We start from the raw sequence: 23,009 nt of genomic DNA, 5'->3' as shown, positions 1-23,009 counted from the left end.
AACGCAGAGCTCCTGCTCTGCGTTTGTATCAAGGCATGGCCTATGTGACGTATTGGCTCCGGTGCTGCCTTCTGTGGCTTGAGTAGTTATTACAGCTAGCATGTTTGGTCCTGCTCCCCTTGTGGCTATGTGTAGTAATTACAGCTTATATGTTCGATCCTGCGCCCTTGTGGCTATGTGGGGGTAATGCAGCTTATGTGCTTAAAATACATAAAATTACATGTATTTAATTACATTAAAATACATGTCCTTATCATGTAACATTGATTGCATTGCATTGTTATTAGTTTGTCGACTTGGCGCCCATGAAGACTGTGGGGTTCTTCAGACGGAAAGCCCGTTCTGATCTTCTCATCTGATGTTCTGAGCTGATGGCATTGCACTGTTTGTCCAGGATCAACAACCCAGTGTGGGTCGATGGTGAAGCTCTGTCTGAGCAGCGATGTGTTTAATGTCCGAAGCAACCCTGTATTTCATATTCAACATTGCTTATCATAACACTCGAAACAATCACACAACCACGGTACTCAAAAAGTATTGTGAGTTGGCGTGGGTCATAATAACCATGGGAATAACACGCCCCCTCTTTCCTAAAACTCTGTTCTTGGAATTTTGAGGCATTGATTTTTTTGCTCAGAAATCTGAGCTAATTAACCTGTTAATTCAGAAAAGCAGCAGAATACATTTCTCAAGTGCTACGTAACGTAACTCGGGAGCCCGGGAAGTAAGTCGCACGTATGCTTTACTAAAGCGCGTGTGGCTCGACACACCTCTGCCCGACACTATTAAATTGTTCAGACAGCGCCCTGGACGGATTACATTCACTTGAGAAAATAAATTCTGCTCAGTTTTTCTGAATTATAGAGATACCTCAAATTCCTACGAAAAGGTCTCCTTCTCCTTCACGCAGATAGTTGAACGACTCACCTGTCCTGAGAATCTGAAGGTAATGTCAGTTAATAATTATTAAAGTATATGAATTGTTTTATTATGTTGGCAAACAAGAAGTAGAATAAATGGTATAATCAGTCTTATTAAAAGGGTTTGTGCAACCAACCGCAGAAGACATGATTGCGGCTCTTGTCGCTCTCGTCTCTTTCTGCCAACGACATGTGCAAGAGCGGGGAATGACGTAAAGTGATCTAGACTGATAATCCCTCTGTATACGCCTCAATCGGAATACAATTCTCTGATCGGAATACAATTCTATACATTTGAAGCCAAGTACTTTCATACTTTTACTCAAGTCGACGTTTGAAGGGATTACTTCCACTTTTACTGGAGTAATATTTTACACTATGTATCTCAACTTTTGAGACGAGACGAGGCCATGTGCGACTCCTAACACTATGGGCTGGTGGATAATTCGAATTTCTTCTTTTTTTTTTGCCATGGGCCCCCCCTCTGCCTTGGGCCCCCCCACCCCTGCCTCACTTTCCCCCGCAGTCCGTCGGCCCTGATCACGTCCATTGATCAACTCAAAGTGAAACGTTTGCTCATGGTATGTAGAAGCCTTTTTGCCCATACATTGTTTCAGATTTTATTCAAGACAAGAGTTGCTTAATACAAAATATTAAAACTGACATATGAACCTATTTCATAACGTTTGACAGGGCGGTCCCCATTTCGGGGGTGAAGTTACAACACTACAAAAGCACTACTAAGCATTTTTATTTGATTTGCTAAGCAGTAACCTACCTACTTGGCCTAGACAATTCAACTCCCTCATATCACAGCAATGATGCTGCACAAATTGAACCAGTGCTCATCCTTTACTGTAAAAAAATCAAAAAGAATACAATGATAAAGTAGTACAATGCCCTACAGTGTATTAGTGTAACGGGAGCTTTTTACATCTTGCAGGACAGAGTAGCTGGACAGTGACAAGCAGCATAAAAAAATGAAAAGGAAAGCTAAAAGTGAAGGGAAAGAGGACAATGAAAAAAGGAGAAGACAGTAGGCCTTTGTGAGAGAGAGCAGGAGGCTCAGAGCAGAAATGAATGTGAGGGCTGAAGAGAAGGTTTCAGATTCAGACAGAGGGACAGAGGTATGTTTCTATTCTCCTTACTTACGAGAAACAGCGTGCAAAAGTCCTAGATTCGATTGCGCTTTTGAAACATTAATAATCCATTATTGAATCCCATCTCATACTGTATATTGTCACCCAAAGAATATCGTCATCTCCTCATCTTAACCATTGAGGAAACTCAGCTAAACTACTTATTATCCCACGCCTGGACCACCGCATTCCCCAGGGATCTGACCTTGTCTTGCTCCTTCCCCGTCAGCCCCGTCTTAACCACGGTGGACGTCTCTGAGGGCGGCTTGGCGCTGCTCGGCTCCGAGTGGACCACCACGCCGCACGCCATCCGGGACGGCCTCTTCGGCGCCAATGCCAGCGAGACGGGGTCGCTGTTCTGATCGTTGTGAACGCGGTTCGTCACTCCAAAGACCATGTGGTTGGGGATGGGGCTGGGATCCTTGAGGCGCGTTGTGTTGCTGCCGCCTCCGTGGGCGGGCTTCCCCCTCCTGTTTCGGCCGGCCCTCTTGTCCCAACGCCAGCAGGGGAACAGGCAGCAGAACGGTCGGCTCTTGCACACTCCCTGGAACCCCCGCTTGAAGTTCTCGTTGTAGTAGCCGTAGATGATGGGGTTGACGCTGGAGTTGGAGAAGGCCAGCCAGTGTGCGAACGGGAAGAAGTAGCTGGACAGCAGGTCGAGCTGCTCGCTGTCCAGGCCCGCGTAGTCAGTCATCATCATCAGGGTCCACAGGGGCAGCCAGGAGAGCATGAAGAGCAGGGCCACCACGATCAGCATCTTGATCACCTTGATCTTCTTCTGGGATATGACCGGACGGCCAGCTCTTCGCGCCAGGCACGGCGCTGTGTGGTTGCTGGCCTCTTGCTGGGCGCGGCTGGAGACCACGGTGGAGTAGAGCTTGACGCCGATGCATCCGTACATGACGGTGATGAAGGCGAGAGGCACCATGTAGATGTGGGTGAACAGCACGGCGGTGTACGCCTTCTTCATCAGCGGGTTGGCAAAGTTTTCGTAGCACATGTACAGCGGGTAGGTGAGGTTGAGGTTGTCGTTGTACACCAGGAAATGGTAGCCCACCTTGTCGACGGTCAGAGCGAGCACCGCGGGGCACGTGATAGCCACCGCCAGCACCCAGATCAACCATATGGTCGCCTTAGCGATGAATAGTGTCAACTTTGGCTGCAGGGGGTAGACTATGCAGCGAAACCTAGTGTTAGAAAATATAAGAGAAAGTCCTTCACTTTAAGGTACATGATGATAATAATAAAAATAATAATAAATTCGATTTATGTAATGCCTTTCCAACTCAAGGACGCATTACAATGTGGACAGCACAACACAAGGAGACGAGCAGATAAACAAGAGGGTGGGTCACAGGCAGTAAAACATATGCCTGGTTGCAGGTTAGAAAGCACTGTAAAAGAGACATATTATACCACCAGGTGTGCGTGTGATTAGCCTTAAAAGCCGTTTTCGAAAATCTGCCCCAGTGGTCCCTTAAATTTGTAGATGAATAGACATGAGTAGAATCACGGCATTAAAACCTTTTACTATACTATATTTGATTTTGGGGAAAAAAGCTGAAAGAATAATTCCAGTGAAATGGCAGTGGAGTGCATACGGTACAAACCTCTCAACGGCAATGGCCACCAGTGTGAAGACGGAGGCTGAGACAGACATGCCCTGTACGAAACCACTCAACTTGCACACGATGTTGGTGAAGGGCCAACCTGTCAAAGGAGGTCGATATTGATAATTTGGAAGCAAGACAGTCCTTCCTGACCGCACATATTTTATGCTCCCTTATAGATGGATAGATAAAAAGACACAGAGCATCAAAATTGTCTAAGGTCAAGGGTGAAGGAGTCATTTGGTACACATACAGGATTATATATGCTATGGACCTATGTGTCTTGAATACATTTTGCTGTAGATGAGCCGATTTCTTCATAATTCGCAATTTTACTTAATAAATTGACAATTTATATCATTGCTACTTATTGGCCTTTAAACAATTGTGAGGACCAGTTTAGCCTGTCAGTCATCGCTAACCCTAACCCTTGTACAGTTTAGAAATAAACGTTGCCATCACGAGATTTCATTTTTACAGGGTTACTGTTGTGTGGTTGGTACCTGCGATGAGTTTGTTACTCTGATGAGGTTTATGTACCTGTTAAGCGGTTGTCATTACCTGTGATGAGGTTGTTCTTACCTGTGATGAGATGGTTGTTATGAACGGTACTCAGGTTACTCTTACCTGTGATGAGGTTGTTCTTACCTGTGATGAGATGGTTGTTATGAACGGTACTGAGGTTACTCTTACCTGTGATGAGGTTGTCCACCAGCGTGGTGGGAATGCAGAAGATTCCCACCAGCAGGTCGCTGACGGCCAGGTTGAGGATGAAGAGGTTGGTGACGGTGCGCATGCGACGGTTCCCCAGCACGATGAGGCACACCAGGATATTTCCCACCATGCACAGCAGGAAGATGAAGAGGTAGGCCAGGATGTAGCCCGCGGCGATGTGCAGAGAGTGCGGGTAGTACGAGAAGTAGGTGGCGTTGGTGATGTTGACGTCCCCGTACACGTGACGACTGATGTTGTAAAGGTTTGCCATGGTGGCTGATCCTTCCACCATCTCCAGCACCTCATCCTCCAGGCTGGTCGGTGCATCCATGCTTCCGTCCTGGGGTCACTGGCAAAGGGTCAGGGACCTAGAGACCGAGCTGCAGAAACATCACAATTAAGGATGAGGATTCATAATTTTAAAAACGTGTGTTCTCTAATGTCTAAAATACAATCGAATCAGAAGTATAAAGTGAATCGAATTAATAACTGACACACGCAAAGAGAATAGAACCAAGCTCACCTGGAACCCTCTACCCTCTACTACCCTGCTATAATATCTTCAATATTGAGATGTTTAATTTCGATACATTACAAAAACAATAACGTCTCATACATTCAACTGTTTTTTCCCCAATTATTATGAATTATGTATTGGGATTGGGCTTAAGTCTCTTAATTGATAAGCAACTCAGATTCCATACCCTATTAGCAATAGCTCCAATATTGTCTGGTTTTAGAGCATGTCGTTTTAAGCATGTTATGGGACATACAGGGAAGTTAACAATGAACATTTCTGACATTGTTGATATTGCTGCTACCTATAGTGCTTTTACAGCTGGGCAGTCCCAAAGCAGGCGACGTAATGACCCACTTTTGCCACAGTGATGCCAGCATGAGATATTGTATTTATCATCCAACTGACCGGGGAAAAGTATGCTTGGTACAATATTTTATACTGTATGATCCTACATCTTACAAACTTAGATGTACTCCTAGCTGATCTCCAGACTGCGTCCTACTGAGCGATGGATAAGGATGTTCCCATGCCACCTGGGTATTGGAGTACGCATTAGGGGCCGCTCTAGTTTGAAACCATACCTCTTGACAAGGTAGCCCTCTCGAGAAGCCGATCCCAGTCTGTACACGAGGCCGGGATAGTTCCCTCTTCACATTACTTATTAATAATTGACGATACTTGTGCATGTATCAAAAATTAGGAATTTGGCAGGCCATATTGTATTTTAAGCTGTTGGAATGGCAATAATTTGTCCTTAAAAAAACGGTCCACTTATTCTAATGCCCTGCCTCTTCCAGATTGCATTATTTAACGCACGTCCTCCGGCAGATAAAAGAGGGTTACATCAGATGGGACAGGATGGAAGGATTAGACCATTGAGGCCTAGCCTCCTACGTATTAACCTACAGTGGGGCATGAAAAGCAATGATGGTATTGTCAACTAAAGATGGGAGTTTAGGATAGTACCACAGTGAAGCTAAAGAAATATTCTTAACCCGAGATATGATGGTCTTCTCTAGCCATTCCCAGCTACCTACTAAATATTAGGGTTTATAGGCCCATACTAGTACTTTTGCATTATACGAGTGGTAATACTGAAAATGTCTGGTACTCCTAGGATCTAGGTATGATTAATTTCTTGTAGGCAATTCTGGGTTTTTTATTTCAAAGATGGCAAATAAAAAGGGATTTAATGTCTTTAAACCAACTCTGTGGGAATTTCAATGGGATGGTGGCTAGGAAATAGGTTGTAAAACATTAATTTTAATTATTGGCAGCTCTACCCCATAAAGATAAAAGCAAGGCCTTCAATCTGCAAGTCCTCTTTGATGGATTGAAGGATACCAGGCCCATTCAGAGTGAAAATATTTGTAATGAGATAGATATTTATTCACAGCTATTTCATACCACTTGTTTTTCCAGACTTAAGGGGCTGTCATGAGTCGTTTTTAAATGAATAATGTTTGAGTGGTATTGCCTAACTTCTGTTCCAATTCATTTTGTATCTTGACAGACAAAATAATAAGTGTTGAATTAATACGCACTTAATAAGTGTTGTGACATTACAGGCTTCGACAAATTTAATTATATCTTGTTACCAGGTCTTCATGTAGGCTACTTGTAATAGGATAGGATGTCTATCACCAAAACCTCTATCATCCCAGCCTCTAGATCACCCAGCCCTCTATCAACCCAACCCTCTATCACCCCAACCCTTTATCAATCCAGCTCTGTATCACTCCAACCCTCTATCAATCCAGCGCTGTATCACTCCAACCCTCTATCAATCCAGCTCTGTATCACTCCAACCCTTTATCAATCCAGCTCTGTATCACTCCAACCCTCTATCAATCCAGCTCTGTATCACTCCAACCCTTTATCAATCCAGCTCTGTATCACTCCAACCCTCTATCAATCCAGCTCTGTATCACTCTAACCCTCTATCAATCCAGCTCTGTATCACACCAGCCTCTATATCACCCCATCCCCTATATCATCCCAGTTCTGTATCACACCAGCCTCTATATACCCCATCCTCTATATCATCCCAGCTCTGTATCACTCCAACCCTCTATCAATCCAGCTCTGTATCACTCTAACCCTCTATCAATCCAGCTCTGTATCACACCAGCCTCTATATCACCCCATCCTCTATATCATCCCAGTTCTGTATCACACCAGCCTCTATATACCCCATCCTCTATATCATCCCAGCTCTGTATCACACCAGCCTCTATATCACCCCATCCTCTAGTCTATATCATCCCAGTTCTGTATCACACCAGCCTCTATATCACCCCAGCCTCTATATAGGGAAGGAAGACCAACTCCATCCTCTTAGATCCCTCCCACCCACTCCATCCTTGTTTTGATCTACTTCCTTCTGGCAGAAGATTCAGAATGCCTTTGGCCAGGAAAGCTATCTACAAAAAATCATTCATCCCCGTAGCTATACACACACAGAACACTCATTCCTCAAAGAACTCACACAAATAACACACACACACACACACACACACACACACACACACACACACACACACACACACACACACACACACACACACACACACACACACACACACCTCCAAGCCTTCAGTCAAAAGACAATTTTCTAGTATGGCAACATACTAGACAATAAAGCTTTTTGAATCTTGAATCTTGAATCTTTGAATCTTGAATATCATCCCAGTTCTGTATCACACCAGCCTCTATATCATCCCGGCTCTGTATCACACCACCCTCTATATCACCCTATCCCCTATATCATCCCAGTTCTGTATCACACCAGGCCCTATATCATCCCAGTTCTGTATCACACCAGCCTCTATATCATCCCGACTCTGTATCACACCACCCTCTATATCACCCTATCCCCTATATCATCCCAGTTCTGTATCACACCAGGCCCTATATCATCCCAGTTCTGTATCACACCAGCCTCTATATCATCCCGGCTCTGTATCACACCACCCTCTATATCACCCTATCCCCTATATCATCCCAGTTCTGTATCACACCAGGCCCTATATCATCCCAGTTCTGTATCACATCAGCCTCTATATCACCCCATCCTCTAGTCTATATCATCCCAGTTCTGTATCACACCAGCCCCTATATGACCCCATCCTCTATATTATCCCAGTTCTGTATCACACCAGCCTTATATCAACCAACCCTCTATCAACCCAGTTGTGTATCACACCAGCCTCTATATCACCCCATCCTCTATGGGATTCTCAAACGGTGGCAAGCGCTATTTAGTGGTACATTTTTTAATCATAAAATTAACAACATAATATCAAAGTACTAGTACGAATGGAAACACATTAAGCATGAGATCATTAAAATAGGGTTTAAAATAAGTTTTGCCTTTCCTCTTTCAATAACAGTCTGTTTCATAGACATCCACGATTACAAGCTGAACGGACAGCTAGATATAAGTGTTAAAATTATTAATTACAATCAAACTCACAAACTCTCAACGTTAACCAATCAGACCATATGGGACATGGGCTGTTTCATAACCGATACAAGCAATAGAGAGGTAAAACTGAATATGTGCCTGATGGTACGATTTGAAAAGGACAATATGATAATTTCTGAGGCTGATTGCAGGTGATGTCTACACCTGAGGCATGTGGCAGGAGACACTTTATTTACAGCACTCCCATGGGCTGGATCTAAATGTCAATGAAAAAATCCACACCACGACCATGCCACCCAAATAGCTATGCTTTTTTTCTCTTCCCTGTTTGTCATTTAATCAATAATTTGACTTTAATGACTGTTATTATTTTTTGGATTTAGATTTCTGCATTAGTTGAATGTGTTTATATAAATTTACTGTGGTGGATATACTTAAAGCTTGATTCTGTGCCAGATTTAACGACTTTGTCATTTACATGTCATTGAATTTGGGTGTTCCCAATCACCTAATGTGAAGAAGGTGATGCTGATGGACGAAGAAGTGATTCAAAGTGAACTAGTGGACATCGAGGCCCCCAGAGAAATGAAAGCTTCTCTCTGTGGTACTGGAAACTTGGGGACCTTGTTATTTCCCATAGACATATGACCGAGGGAACCGGGAGGCTCGGAGGCTGGACTCAGAGGCCCAGCTGCAGTCATGTGATTGGCTGAAAACGAGGGAGGCATCTGATTGGCTACAGAGAGTTCCTTGTTGAAATGCATTTGTGAATCCAGCCACGTCAGGAGAACCTAAAAAATCCACATATAATTACAGTCCAGTTCATACACAAATGCAAACAAGTTCACAAATGAAGTGTCTTGTTAATTCAAGTTTAACAGTTTGTATATAAATGTAACAACATCCAAATACATTTTTGATGAGAATTGCAAATATTTTTTTAATTAATATATAGATGGGTTTATATTACATTTATTTAAAACAAGACACATTTGTGTGTGGATCAGAAATGTGTTTGTGAAACTTATTTTTGTTTATGGATTTATTTTAAATTTATACATACTGATATCCATTTGTGTGTGCATTGAAATGTATTTGTGAGAAGAGACAGAGAGTAATTTAAATATAAATCACAAAATACATTTGTGTATCCTTCTCTGTGCATTCATTATTAATGAGACTGTTCTGACCCCAAACGCCGGAGCCCCGCTGCCAAGGCAGAATAGTTTGTGATGCACAGCGAACTAAGAGTGTGACGTATCGCCCAATGTCCATTCTTTGCAAAATAACTTATCTTGACTTATCTTGCCTCCATCCGCTGTAAACACGGGCGCACGGTACCGTGGCCGCAATCTGCTCAGGGCCACACCCCACCCTCCGCCTCTAAAAACCGACACGTTTGTGGGAAGCTCATTTTGGGACTGGCTCGTAGTGGCTGTAATTCTGCAACAAGGCTGAATTTCTTGAACGTCTTCAAGTAATGTATTAGGGGCCCACTAACAACTATTTATAAGCATCCAGCATGTCATGGGACTTTTAATACCTTAATGTCAATGCTGTGTCAGACAAGGTTCAGCGAGGCAAAGCCCTAGTAGTGGCTTTGACTTATATGATTTAATCATAGAAGGTCACTTCTATTGAATCACAATACTTGCGGTTGCTATGGCTGAGAATACTTGTTGCATATTTATACAGGTTCAATGATCAAAGGTCAAATGTCTTTCGATCTGCAATATTGATGAAATTACTAATGAATGTTATTTTCTGTTGAGATTAAAATGTACGTAGGTTGCAGAAATGCCCGCGTGGGTTTGACACACTGTTGATGTAATCATAGCAGGCCATTTCTGTTGAATAAGAACAGTACCTGTGGTTGCTATGGCTGAGACTACAGATTAATTAATCAAAGGTCAAATGTCTTCTTCAACTCCTTGAACAACAATCACATGTCACTTGTCCCTGTAGTATTACTCATTCACGTCACCACCTTGTAAACATTTTAAATTCAGTTCGTATTAAGCAACTGATTAGCTTTGAAAACCATGGGATACACATTTTAAGATTGCGATAGCTTGTTTAATACAAATCAAAACTACAACCATTTCAAAAAACATCTTGAAGGATCCCTATTTTAGCACCAGGTGTGAGTGATTAGCCATTTCAGAATCGTACCTTACCTGTGAAATAGTGAGGTCACAAGTGGGTGGGTCCACATAGATGTATGATGGATAAATAAACTGATCTATCCAGCATACATCGGGCTAAACACTCCCACATGTGATGTCATTATTTCACAGGGCACAGCTGATTTTGGCTAATCCCACTCGCGTATGTAAAATATGAGCCCTTTACAAATTACACAAAGGCAGTAGGCTATGATTACAGAAACAGACTTATTATTCGGCAAGATAGGCCATGCAGTCATACTGACAATGGGGTTGATATATACCATATTTTCAAGTGAAGATGATTATAGGGAGGGCTTCTGATCAAAATAAAAAAATGTGAAATGTTTTTCATAATTTACTGTATTGAAAAATATATATTATATTCTATAATATGTTGTATACATTATGCTACATTAACTTTTTAGAGGATCCCTAAACATCCACAGGAAAAGCGCATCAGAGCTTCGTGTACAAAACCGTGTAGGCCTATTTGTAATATTATTTGAATAGTTTGTGATGCACAGCGAACTGAGAGTGTGACGTATCGCCCAATGTCCATTCTTTGCAAGATAACTTATCTTGAAGAAATCGGTCCTCTTCGCAAGGAGCTCAGCTTTTGCAAAGGGAGAAAAAAGGCAAATCAAAAAATCCAACTAAATTCAGCAAGGTCTGTTGTCCGACTGCATTATTAATAACTGTTGAAAAAGTGTTTAATTCATAGCCCTGCAAGTCTTTCTCTGAATAAAGCCCGGACCTGACCGATAAATGTACAGCCAGTACATTCTACAAAGGTTTATAACGTGCTTTGTTTATGCCAGGGTTTACATTTATAAGATGGATCATCTTAAGCGACCGTCTAACCAAACAAGCAGAGTAATCACATCCGCGAATCATTTAGAAAGAAGGCGAAATCCTTCAATATACTGCGGAAAGTTCCTACAGTCAACCACTGTAGGAATAACCAGGGTGAAGTACCAATAACAAATTAAAATATAACCTACCTTTACCAATTCAGATGTTTCCTTCCAACAAACAAGAAGTCGTATGTCCCTCATCTAGTCTTATCCCGACCAGTGTGGCTCCTCTGTCGGCACAGTGTTGCGTCCATCCCCCGCCCCCCACCGGTCGCGCACCTTTTCCCATTGGCTTTGATTTCTATGGGCTCAAGATTATAGGCTAAATATGTATATTGATGTTGATTAATCAAAATGTGTTGTTTTTTTAATTGATTTATAACAACATAAATTATTTCCTTGCTACCCAATAAATAAATACATTATCAACATGTAAACAAATAGTATAAAAAAAAATGAGCATACTTTTAGAGACTTACAGAAATAAACTGTAGGCCTACTTAACCAAAATGTATCTTCCTTGGCCTATCACTTCTTAACACATGTTTTTTCAATTATTTATTTTGATGGATGTACATGTATTGACATAATCTGAATATACTGTATAATTGACTATAATGGTGAATCCTTATTCACCATTATATAAATAATAATGGTGTAATAACGAAGCAACCAGTCAATTAACTGAGCCATTGTTACACTTAATTGTGGTTTGTTGTTGCCAAAATGCACTGCTTGTTGCAGATAATGCAAATAGGTGGTTCCTTTCTCTCAAGACAAAGCAAGGAATTTGCTGCAATCCAGTTTCAACACATTTCTGTCACATTATCACCTGCACATTGTCAATGGTGGGCAGTGTTAGAATCCCTACACCACACTAGGGATACACTACACCTGCAGTATTGTGTCTGTACTCAAACTTTACGACCCTTAACTCTTGACATAACAAATTCCACAGTAAGCAACATAACATTTCTCAACTTCGGATTCTGTTCATCTTTGAGTTATGGAAGGCTTTTGATTTGAAGGGTTTGGAGAAAAGAAAGACTGCAGTAGAATTTACTATTTGGCAGCACAAGGTTTTACTCAAACACGTATTATCACTGATTGATCATGAGTAGTTATTCAATTGAGAGTAATTCATTTTACAAAGTTGATTAATGGATAGCAGTAACTGAGATGTTAATGGGATCACATGATGATGATTAGTAATCTTCATTACACAACATGGTTATGTAAAAAAAACAAAAAACAGGGACCATCTTCTTCAACACCTTGACCCACGATCTGACTTCTCTTGTCCCTGTAATATTAATGATTAGCAAGACAGTTACATACAGGGACGGAATTCTTTCACCTTCTGTTCTTGGTAACAATTTCTGCACTTTTGCGTTAAGGTCATGTTGCCTGGAGACAAGCAGGCCTCCAGTTTGTTTTTCAGCTGAGGTTCAGAGGCCAGGGTCTCTGTGATTTTATTTGGTTACCTGGCTGTCCTTTCTACATTCTGGTGATGAATGGGATAAGAATTGACCTTGACCTTGCAACCCTTTTCCCCGAAGCATACTTTTTTTTTGTATAGCATCCAAATTTTCCTTCTGACCACGCTATTTCAGGACAATGTTTTTGATGAAGCCCAACTAAAGCATGATCAACCTTTGGTCAGTTTCAGTTCAGATAATAAAAAATGAATAGTACAGTACAGGCTCTACTTTCAAATAACAAAGTTTAAAAGTAAAAAGTAGCCCTCTGATATACCGGCTGTTTCTGTGCAAAGCTAATTGATCCTCACGTCATATTAATATAGTTCAAAGACTATTAATGTTAAACCATTCTACCTTCAAATTAAACAAACAATATACCGAAAATAACGAAAATTTACTTCACTCTAATCGCAAATCAGTTTTCAATGTAAGCAACAGTACTCTAAACATTATGATGGTCTGATCAAGCCTTAAACTCTTTTTAGAAATTCCCTCATCACTACAGGACTACCAAAATGTACGGATTCACTTTCATCCATCCTCACTCACTCTCTTCTCCGTCTTTGCACTGATGGATTAACCAATGGATCGTCTTTTCCACGTGTTATTGTCCCATCCAGTTAGGTTCAAATCAGTCCTGATGTTGGGCATAAAATAATCATTGATAATTCTCCTCCAATGCTCCTCCAAGTCTTTTTTAACTTAAAGAGTAGAAAGTACAGATATTTGTGTTGGAATTTGGAGAGTAAAAGTAAAATAGTGAAGTTAAGTATAGCCGAAAAACAGTTTTTGTTCCCAGCTCTAGTTAAATCCAAATGAATACAAACACAGATACAAACACCAATACAGATTCAACATGTATTCCAGACAATGTTCCCTCTTTTTTGCTTGTTTAAGCTCATTAGCAAAATGTTTAAAAAAGAGAAACATTTCCTGTGTTAGTTTATTTTACTATCTTTAGCTACCTTTGCAACATGCTTACAGCAATGCCCCTGGCCTCTTATGCAATAATGGCTGAATAGTCTAATAATGACCACGCGCTGTTGCGCTTACATGACAAAGCATTGGAGATAAGTTCGGGATGCCATCCTTGTCTAGACACCAGATTCTTATAGACACAAGCCTCACATGACGGCTAATCAACAAGCCCTTGATAGGGTTCGGCGGCTGCTGGACCCAAGAGTAGAACATAAAGACAGGACTGGAGTTGGAGTAATTTATTTTTAGCAAGGTTTATTTGGAGCATACCAGGGGTGAGTCATGGGGCAGGTAGGAGAGTGGGGAGCCTCAGGCTGGAGGTGTTGATCCACAAAACTGTAGGCAAACGGCAAGAAAGGTTTCATATGGGATTTCAACAGGAGAAGAACGGCAAGTTATATTTAGATAATACTCAAGCCATGTACAAATATCTACCACTGAAGATAGAATCTGACGATGATCTGGCGAAGACTGGGAAACCAGGTGCATCTGAAGGGGAGTTTATAAGCTGATGCAGGCCAGGTGTGAACAGTTGAGTGTGACAGGGACAGCACAGAGACAGGGGGTGTGGCAGACACAGGGGGAGAACACACAGCACAACAGCTGTGGCTATATGACAGCCCTTTTTTTACCTCTAAAACGAAGAACACCATTTGGCCTGCGAATAACACAAAAACTACGAGAAACTCTGAAATGTTCTATTATTTTCCCCTCGAGTCTCCCCTCATACATATATTATCCTTCAGTATATTCCTAACCAGATGGGAGGATCATGACTCCCATCTGGGAGGCTTAAAGGCTTAAACAATTCTCAAAAGTTCTTACTGAGAAGAGTTTTGTGTGTATTGTGTGTGTTTCAATACGGCGCATGAGGACTCCCAACTTCCAGGAACAATTCATGTACTGGCTTGTTCATTCCATACTTACAGCTCCATTGTTCTTTGAAGGCTGTTCCACTTCAGTAGATGTGACCCTACTTGCTCAATGATGGAGAGAATATTTGTTTCGGCGAAAATTAGGTTCAGAAAAAATATGGAGAGAATATATTTTGGGGAATTTTTTTTTTCTATACCGCCGTTTCCCCCAAAAAATATATTCTTTCGATTTTTCCCTCCCTACTTTTTTTTACAAAAGGAATATCCTCTTTATAAATATACATTTTTAATATATCGATCAATTTCATATTCCTCCTCCTATACCTTGAAGTGATCTGATTGGCTGGAATATTTTTTCTTCCGATCGATCTGATTGGTTCAATAATTTGTTTTCTTTTCTAGTTGGTTAGGTGACTCCAACCTGTACCTACAGAGTGTTAATCAACAGCCCACACTCCACCTGTTGCCTTGTCTAGGCAACAGGTGGAGTAAATGACGAAGGTTGAAGATGGACCTTTGATGAGGTCGGATCCAGAACCATTGAAGGTTGTGAACTTTATGATGCCAAAGGAGAGTCAATTGTTGACATACAGCTATGGCCAGACCACAGGTGCTCTAGGAGTGAATGTGGAAGTGTTGGCTTTCGCACTTCTACCGAGCGATTCCTTTTATTGGATTGTTAAGACGTGACCACAAGATAAAGATACTGAAGAGAAAAACAGGCGGTTCACTTCCATGGTTTTATTATGTTAATATTGTGAAACGTAAAACAATATTGTGGGATTAAAACCACATACACTATGTATTCACATAATACACCATACAGCTACAAAGAGAGAGACTTAACAAAAACACTTTTTTTTTTTCTTTTTTTTTTACATACTGCATACTTGACATGGAAAAAGAAACCCAGAAGAAGCTTAAAACTCATACAGGAATGTAGCTGCCATTTGTGTTGCTTTGCTTTTATTTTGCATCGTAGCTCAAAGTTACCATCCACATTTTGGAACGTGGACAAATTTCTCCATGAAAACGAATAGCTCCGAAGTTTTGAGTGTTGTGTATATAGTGTCTTTGTGTGTTTTTGTGTGTGTGTGCGTGTGTGTGTGTGTGTGTGTGTGTGTGTGTGTGTGTGTGTGTGTGTGTGTGTGACTGACATAAAATTGAAGTGTTGATCAACTAAAAAGGAAGTGAGTGACTCAGGAGAGATATGGAAAACTAACGGTGCTATCATCACTCTCACACACACGCGCGCACGCACGCAGAAGGGATTTGGAAAACACACACACACACACACACACACAGAAAAATGTCACCAGCCTCCAGTACTGCTGCAGAACCAAGTACAAAAGGTTCTGTACCAAGTACAGAGCCTTAAAATCTCTCTATAATTATATATATCGTTTGATAGAATTTCCTAGCGTTGTTGCAGTGAAAAGATCAGAAAGAAACGCTGAGGGTGTTAAAAGTATCGCTCGGAGCGAGGTCTTATCGAGGACTTATCGAGGATGGGACATCTAGAGCCCCCCCACTCCGCCGCGTGATGCCGTGAAACCGGTCTGGACCCCTCAGGACAGCGTGGGAGAAAGACATCAGAGTAAAGTACAGCACCAGGGCGTTTTGCAGTAGTTCTTAAAAAGTGCTTTTGAGTCAAACTCAAACTCTTTACCAATATCGTCCGCAGATAGTCAAATCTGTTTCTCTTATGCATTTGTTCCACTGTGAACTCCAGGTGTAGCGTGAATAGCACCTGCTCACCCAGTTCCACAAACTACATAGAAATGTACACAAACATGGGAAAAACGATGTGTAGCATTCAAGCACTCACTTCCTACCGCCGATCACAAACATGAACAGCAACCCAGAAATACATAGTGTGGAAACTAGGTCATGCAGTTGTATGGGACAAAATACATGGGCGAGGGAGGGGATAGGGGCGACTGAAAGACCTAGTCCAGTATAACCTAAGCTTGATTAGCCGATAGATGTCTTGCGTCAAACAAGGAATGATCAGTAAAAATCGAAATGCCTGCGGATCTCAGCTTTTTGAGTACGACCTTACTAGAGATTTTCTTGAATATAATATCAATTATAATTATACAGTAATAAAAACATTCAAACAACTGGGGAAGTCACCACGCACCTGATAGTCTAACACCTGTGACATAGAACAGGCCTCTCTCCTAGCCGTGTCCAAGTACCATTCCCCGGACGCCTCCTACCAACTACTACTTGGAAGATTCCGGAAGAGCGTGAATGAGATGCCGCCAAAGACGTGATCCAATAGCTTGGTCTGGGATAACAAGTGCAAACCCTCACGATGTACAACCCCACACCAAAACCAGTTTCCTGGTTTGATTCCTGATTGGCTGGCTATAGTTAAAGGAAGATGGATTGTATGCCGTTTTGAAGTGGTCTTTGCGCTGCTTGGACTGAAGATGACATTGCGTGCCGTGTTTCTGTATTCCAATGACTGTTCAAGTCATAAGTCGGGCAAATAGTATGCAGCACCATGTGGCGAGATGTGGTCAGTGGGGGAGGGGTCAAAGATCAAGGGTGGATCGTTTGTATGAGGCAGACTACTGGAGGTACAGTACTTAAAAAAAAAAGTAAAACAGCATTTTTTTATAATTACACATTTACACAGAACAGCTAGTGAACTAGTGTTGCTGTCACTCAGAATATTACAAAAGACAAATAAAAAACCTCAATCAACTCCCACCACGACCTTCTCCATTTGAGTCATTATTCTTTAACAGTTAAATAATTTTACCTAAATATTTAAATATTTACATTTTTATCTCTCTTGAGAAAATTTCAATGAACAAAAATCAAATCAAAACAAAAAAAGAACAAATCAACAACAACATACCAAAAACTAAGCTTCAAGTTGTCAATAGTTGGCTCTTTCTTTTTCTCATTTAAAATCAAGGTTAAAAGTGCTTTTATAAAATCTTTTCTCATGTATGTACAATTTGTATTCGCTATATCAAATGAAACACAAATGAAACCTCAAAATATTGACAATCATCATTAGCATCATTGTATAATAAATAACAGATTGTAAAAAAAAAAAGTTAAAGAAACAAAACTAAAATGGGGACGGATTGTTGAAGGAAAACAAGGGGGTGGATTCAGGGTTCCTCTGACCTCATCAGCGACCTGTACGTCATTGCGGTTTATGGTCCTAACAACAGCAAGTGAGCTCCACCGATCCACCACGAGTCCCCACAACGGTGTTGTGTGGGGACCGGGTGTGTGTGTGTCTCAGGGTCCCCACAACGGTGTTGTGTGGGGACCGGGTGTGTGTGTGTCTCACTGGGCCCCAACAAGGCCCCTGTGATGGACCAGTGTGTCCTGCGCTGGGCAGAGAGCTCTAGACTGCACTGAATTAGCACCAGGATCTGGACCAGCATCGAGGCGATTATCTCGTGTCCATCCAGGAGCCACTGGGGGAGGGGGGTCTTCTCTCAGAGCAGTTGTCCCCTGATATGTGACCTGTCCACTACTAACACCAAGAACCCAATAGCCGCAAGGGTCCGCAAATGGAAGATCCTTTTTGCGATGCATCTTCCCACCGAGATGAAGGCATCCCCCCACCCATCCCAAACACACACACACACACACACACACACATACACACACACAGACACACACACAACAGACAACACTCTTCAGCCTCCCAGTGTGCTGATGGTTCTACAGTGCAAAGTGTGAACGTTATGGTTGCGTTGATGAGTTGGCTCGATGATCCCAGGCGACCCGACGGCAGTCCACTCAGTGTGCAAAAGACGCCTCCGCCTAACCCCCCAACGGTGATGACCTACCACTGATGACCTAAACGGTTCCTCTAAGCACTCTGGACCGCCACAAAATGCTGGACGGCAGACAGAGGGCATTTTGATTTCTAGGGCTCTCTGGGAGTTGGTAAATTGCCTCAAACCATTTGCCATCAGAGAGGACACGCGTCAGTCTGCTTCAAGATGACAGCACCGTGCAGAGAAGACCGGGCCCTTTAGAGAAGGTCAAGTGTTAGGACGTCAGTGTGCACAAGCCAGTGTATGCGTCGTGTGTTCATGTCTCTGTGTGTAAATGGGTGAGAATGTGAGCACCTATGACCGTGGGTGATTATGAATGTGTATGTGTGTGTGTGTGTGCGTGTGTGTGTGTGTCTGTCAATTAAGAACCAATGTGTGTGTGTGTGTGTGTTTGTGGGTATAAGAGAGATTGTCGATAAGCACCATGTGGCCAATTTTCTGAATCTATTGGGATCAGCACCAACTCAAGCAGAGTGGGGTGAGGCCCCACAATGCAGAGAGAAAGTCATTTAAATGAGTGATGTTCACCCCCAAAGACTCATCTAGCACCTTGGCCTCTATATTTCTAAGGAAACCAAGAGATGGTTCTGAAAACCATATCCATGATGATGCTGCCTCCTAGTGGCCAGAGATGGTACCAACAGTAGGGCAAGGATCTGACCCTTAAGCTGCTTTCAGACCGCCGCGCGGCAACTCGTCGCCTCCATTCATTTCAATGAGGGAAGGGCGGCAGAGGGGAGGCGGTTACAAAAGGTGCTGTAAACCAGGAAGGGGTTGCCGCCCACGTGAACGCGCACAGATTTTGCCCTACCGCTCAGCTTTCCCCGTGTTGAAACTTTCGGCGGCAGCAGCAGCAGCCGCTTTTGAAAACGCCTGGCCCTTCACACCGTGTGCAAGCACCTTTAGAAAGCAATGCAATGGCACATAATTGCTTGCCTGCTTGTGTGCACCGCATTTCAAAAGGAGTTCAGCAATGCCCTCTAGTGGTGATAAGATGAATTCCTCCATCCTACTGGTTCACATTGAGAAGCCGGGAATGCATTTGTTTGTATTAAGTGCACCATGGTCTGTGTCTATACCTGGTTCAACTCCTTACAAATCAGAGCCATGCATCGGTCTCTACCCACGCTCTTTTGACAGGGAGGTGGGAATCGCAACAGAATTAAGTTAAAAACAATATTTGGAACATTATTCAGTGTTTGGCAGATAAAAAAACAACTGATAAATGAAGCATTAAAATCAATTCATGTTGCATTCTCAGCACACTGCTCTGAGCAAACTCGCAATGACCGTGAGAGCTGAGGTTTTTATGAATGAGCACCCATGAACAGCATCAAGGGACAGAGAGACTGACGCAGCGAGGCCGTATAGACAGACCTCTGCAGAGGGAGGAGAAGGAGCACCAGGTGTGGTTATAGAAGGTGGAACAACCACCTCTGCACCACAAGAAGTAGAATTATCTAAAAAGGGCTCAGGACAGCAAACATGATTCCAGGTTCAATTCAATCACGCCATTAGCGGTGATGTCAATGGCGAGCTCCGTGTTAGAGCGGTTTACAATGTGAATCTTTGTCGGATCCACAAGTTAAAATGTCTTGTGGTGCAGAGAGCGGCTCCAACTCCACGAGGAAGGTAAAAGAAATACAAAAATAAAATCAAACGAGAAAACGAAACGAAAAAAATTTGGAAGGCGCTTTTTCAAACATAAAAAAATACAAAAAACAATTCCGTCCGATCGACACAGCATCAACATCAACATCATAGTAACAACGCAAAAAAAAAAAAGAAAGTCTTCATAGTGACAATAATAATACCTGTAATACCAACATTGACAGTAACAATAGCAATCATAATATTGATAATAATAGCAATAATTAGGATCATAAAAATTTGATGGACGATGAGAAGCTATGGAGTTCCTCCCACGACCACGAGAGGATGAGCACCACAGGCAGTGTCCGTCGGCACGAAGCCCAAACCGCTGCCTGACATGAGGTAAAAAAAAGTCTGAAAACTGTCCATCCTCCCCAAGGGCGTCCGCCGAGGGGGAATTGTTGGACCGGAACCGATGTCAGGGATAAACACACCATGTTCCCAAACCCCCCCGCCCCCCCCTCTTCGAACCACCGACCTGGGAAGGATCACACGGTGTCTCCGCCCTCACACGAACCGGCTGTAGGGGCCCGTGACCTGGGTGAAGGCGTAGGGAGACACAGTGACAGTGGAGGTGGTGTTGAGCGTGGGAGCCAGCCTCGTCACGGGCCCCTCCCTCTTGTCCAAGGATAGTCCGAGCCCCGGGCCTGTCCTCACGGGAAGACCCTCCAGCTTGCGCTTCTTCCCCAGGGCCTTGATCTCCTCCGCGGAGTAGCCCATGAGAGCGGCCTCCTGCTGCCTCTGGAGGGCCTTCTCGGCCAGAAGTTTCATCTTGGCCTCCCATATGGCCAGGCCGTGGTGGGGCTGGTTGAGGTTCTTGTGCTGGTAGAAGACCAGAGAAATGCGGGTGGGGTGCGACCGGTCGGGCCTCTTCAGCGGCGTGGTGGCGTGGAGCTCCCGCCGGGCGCACTCGATGAGGACCGACCCGTGGGCCGGCGCCACCGCCACCCCGCCGATGTTGGGGTCCAGGAAGTTGTGCTCGCTGTCGGAGAACACCTCGTCGTCGTCGTCGTGGCCCTTCATGCTGTCCGCGTCGCTCTCCGCTCGCTCCCGGCCGGGGTCCCAGAAGGCCTGCTCCGACTGCTGCAGGGAGTCCGGGAAGAGCCGTCCCTCCGGGGCGGGGGAAGGGGTGCTGCCTGCCGCCGAACCGCCGCACGACTTCCAGGCGTTCTCCTGGAGCCCGAGGGGCGTAGAGGAGCGATTCTCCCCGGCTTTATGCCACATCTTGCCGGGGTAAGCGCCAGCGGGGTTACCGTGCTTCAGAGCGGGGTTGTACCCCGCGGGCTCCATGCCCCAGGCGTTGGGCTGGGGACTGGGAGCAGGACTCGGCCAGTAGCCGGGAGTGCCTGGACGTGGGGTGCCGGGTTGGGGGGTACCTGGGTGAGAAGTGCCTGAATGTGAATGCGGGAGACCCGAGTGACCGATGCCTGCTTGCGGGGTGGGAGGGCGGGGGGTGCCGGGCTGCGGCGAGGGAGACGGGGACGGAGGTATTTTGAGTGAGGGTGAGGGGGAAGGGGCTGGCGAGGCCATTGAGGTGTTTGAGTTTGGGAAGGAGGTCCACTGCTGGGCGTAAGGAGATGGAAGCTGCGGTGGCTGCTGGTAGGACTGCTGCTTGTTTGGGGTGAAAGGCGAGGTCCCTGGGCCCGGCCTGGGGTTCCCATGCTCGTCCCAGCCCAACGGGCCAGCGGTGCTGCCTGGCATGTGGCCTGGCCAGGCACCAGGCTGCGGAGTAGTGCTGGGTGTGTTGGGGGCCGACTGGCCGGGCGTCGTTCCTTCATACACAGGCACGTCCATGGGCTCCTGTTTGATTTGCGGGTTGCCCCTGTTGGAGTGCTCGGAGGAGACGGAGGACGGACGGGACTGGTCGCACTCCGGCTGCTGCTGCTGCTGCTGCTGCTGGGGGTAAGCGCTGCGTTGGTGGGTCACCTCCGGGTGCTGCTGCTCAGGATGTCCCTGGGGGCAGGACTGCGCCAGCTGGGCCTGAAGGCTCTGCACGTCGGGCTTCTTGTCCTCCTGGACACCCTTGGAACCCGCCTTGGACCAAGCGCCTCTGATCCCTTCGTAGGTCCTCATTTGAGGCCGGAAAAGTGCGTTTTGAGGGTAGTTGTAGTAGCCGTATGGCAGTGCAGTGAGATTGGGGTGGTAGCCATTGACCGGCCCGTTGGGAGATGGCTGGTCGTTGGAAGGGAGGCCTCCCCTTGCATAGAAGGCTGGGTGGGGGTAGACGTTGTAAGGGTCTGCCTGTGCAGGGTAGCCTTCCATAGAGCCTTTAAAGTGCTCCTTCTTAATGATGGGCTTCATCTCTTGTTTCACGACTGCTGTAAGTTTAAAAGAGTAGAAGTAAAAGTTACTAAAGAGCACTATTCATCTTAATAAAAGTTAACACTGGTGCTTAATAAAATGTTGATATACATTTGGTTACGGCAGGCAGAGTTCATGTTTTTAATGGATGTAAATTAGACTTTGATGCGAAGTAATTGGACAGCCAAGTAAGCTGGATACGGAGCGGGTGAAAAACTCCTTAAAAGTGTGTGTGTGTGTGTGTGTGTGTGTGTGTGTGTGTGTGTGTGTGTGTGTGTGTGTGTGTGTGTGTCACTACGTTGAATTTGCAACATTTTGCAACAAATGATTCTAAATCTGCCCATACATCAGAATTGTGCGGTTTTCACTCGCAACAATCTTGCCTCTGTGGCTGCTGGTAATTCAACCACAAAGAAGTCAACTCTACAGGGCTATTTTCAGCATAATGTTGTTGTTTTTTTTGACGGCTCCACATTTAAAGCTTGTCATTTGGCTGATCCTCTAATCACAGTGAGGCTGGAGTTAGTCCAGCGATCTGTCCCGGTGTCTTC

General features: G+C 44.1%; 2 protein-coding genes across 5 annotated transcripts in view; both read right to left on the bottom strand.

The window, feature by feature from the left end:
- Positions 1 to 1,403: 1,403 nt before the first annotated feature.
- Positions 1,404 to 11,593, bottom strand: npffr1l2 (neuropeptide FF receptor 1 like 2). The gene is made up of 4 exons (XM_030357649.1): positions 11,500 to 11,593; positions 4,363 to 4,763; positions 3,670 to 3,769; positions 1,404 to 3,246 (listed from the first exon to the last, which is right to left on the bottom strand). The coding sequence occupies exons 2-4, from the start codon at positions 4,712 to 4,714 to the stop codon at positions 2,217 to 2,219; spliced, it is 1,482 nt and encodes a 493-aa protein (XP_030213509.1). The 5' UTR covers positions 4,715 to 4,763; positions 11,500 to 11,593; the 3' UTR covers positions 1,404 to 2,216.
- Positions 11,594 to 15,412: 3,819 nt separating this feature from the next.
- Positions 15,413 to 23,009, bottom strand: part of tet3 (tet methylcytosine dioxygenase 3) — a 38,732-nt gene continuing 31,135 nt past the window's right edge. For all 4 annotated transcript variants that reach the window (XM_030357627.1, XM_030357628.1, XM_030357629.1 and 1 more), the window contains one exon: positions 15,413 to 22,475. In XM_030357627.1, coding sequence (XP_030213487.1) covers positions 20,665 to 22,475 — 1,811 coding nt within the window. In that variant the 3' untranslated portion in view covers positions 15,413 to 20,664. The remainder of the gene's footprint in view (positions 22,476 to 23,009) is intronic.

This window comes from Gadus morhua, chromosome 6 (assembly GCF_902167405.1).
Source record: "Gadus morhua chromosome 6, gadMor3.0, whole genome shotgun sequence".
Taxonomy (NCBI): domain Eukaryota; kingdom Metazoa; phylum Chordata; class Actinopteri; order Gadiformes; family Gadidae; genus Gadus; species Gadus morhua.
Note: the sequence above shows the minus strand (reverse complement) of the source record. Positions and strands in the feature narration are given on the sequence as shown.

What these genes read in the sequence shown, in the direction of transcription:
- npffr1l2 (XM_030357649.1), bottom strand. Translation starts at nt 4,714, where the DNA reads ATGGATGCACCGACCAGCCTGGAGGATGAGGTGCTGGAGATGGTGGAA. An exon ending in GGTGGACAACCTCATCACAG is followed by an intron (nt 3,770 to 4,362) that starts GTAAGAGTAACC and finishes CTCCTTTGACAG; the next exon opens with GTTGGCCCTTCACCAACATC. An exon ending in GTGGCCATTGCCGTTGAGAG is followed by an intron (nt 3,247 to 3,669) that starts GTTTGTACCGTA and finishes TTCTAACACTAG; the next exon opens with GTTTCGCTGCATAGTCTACC.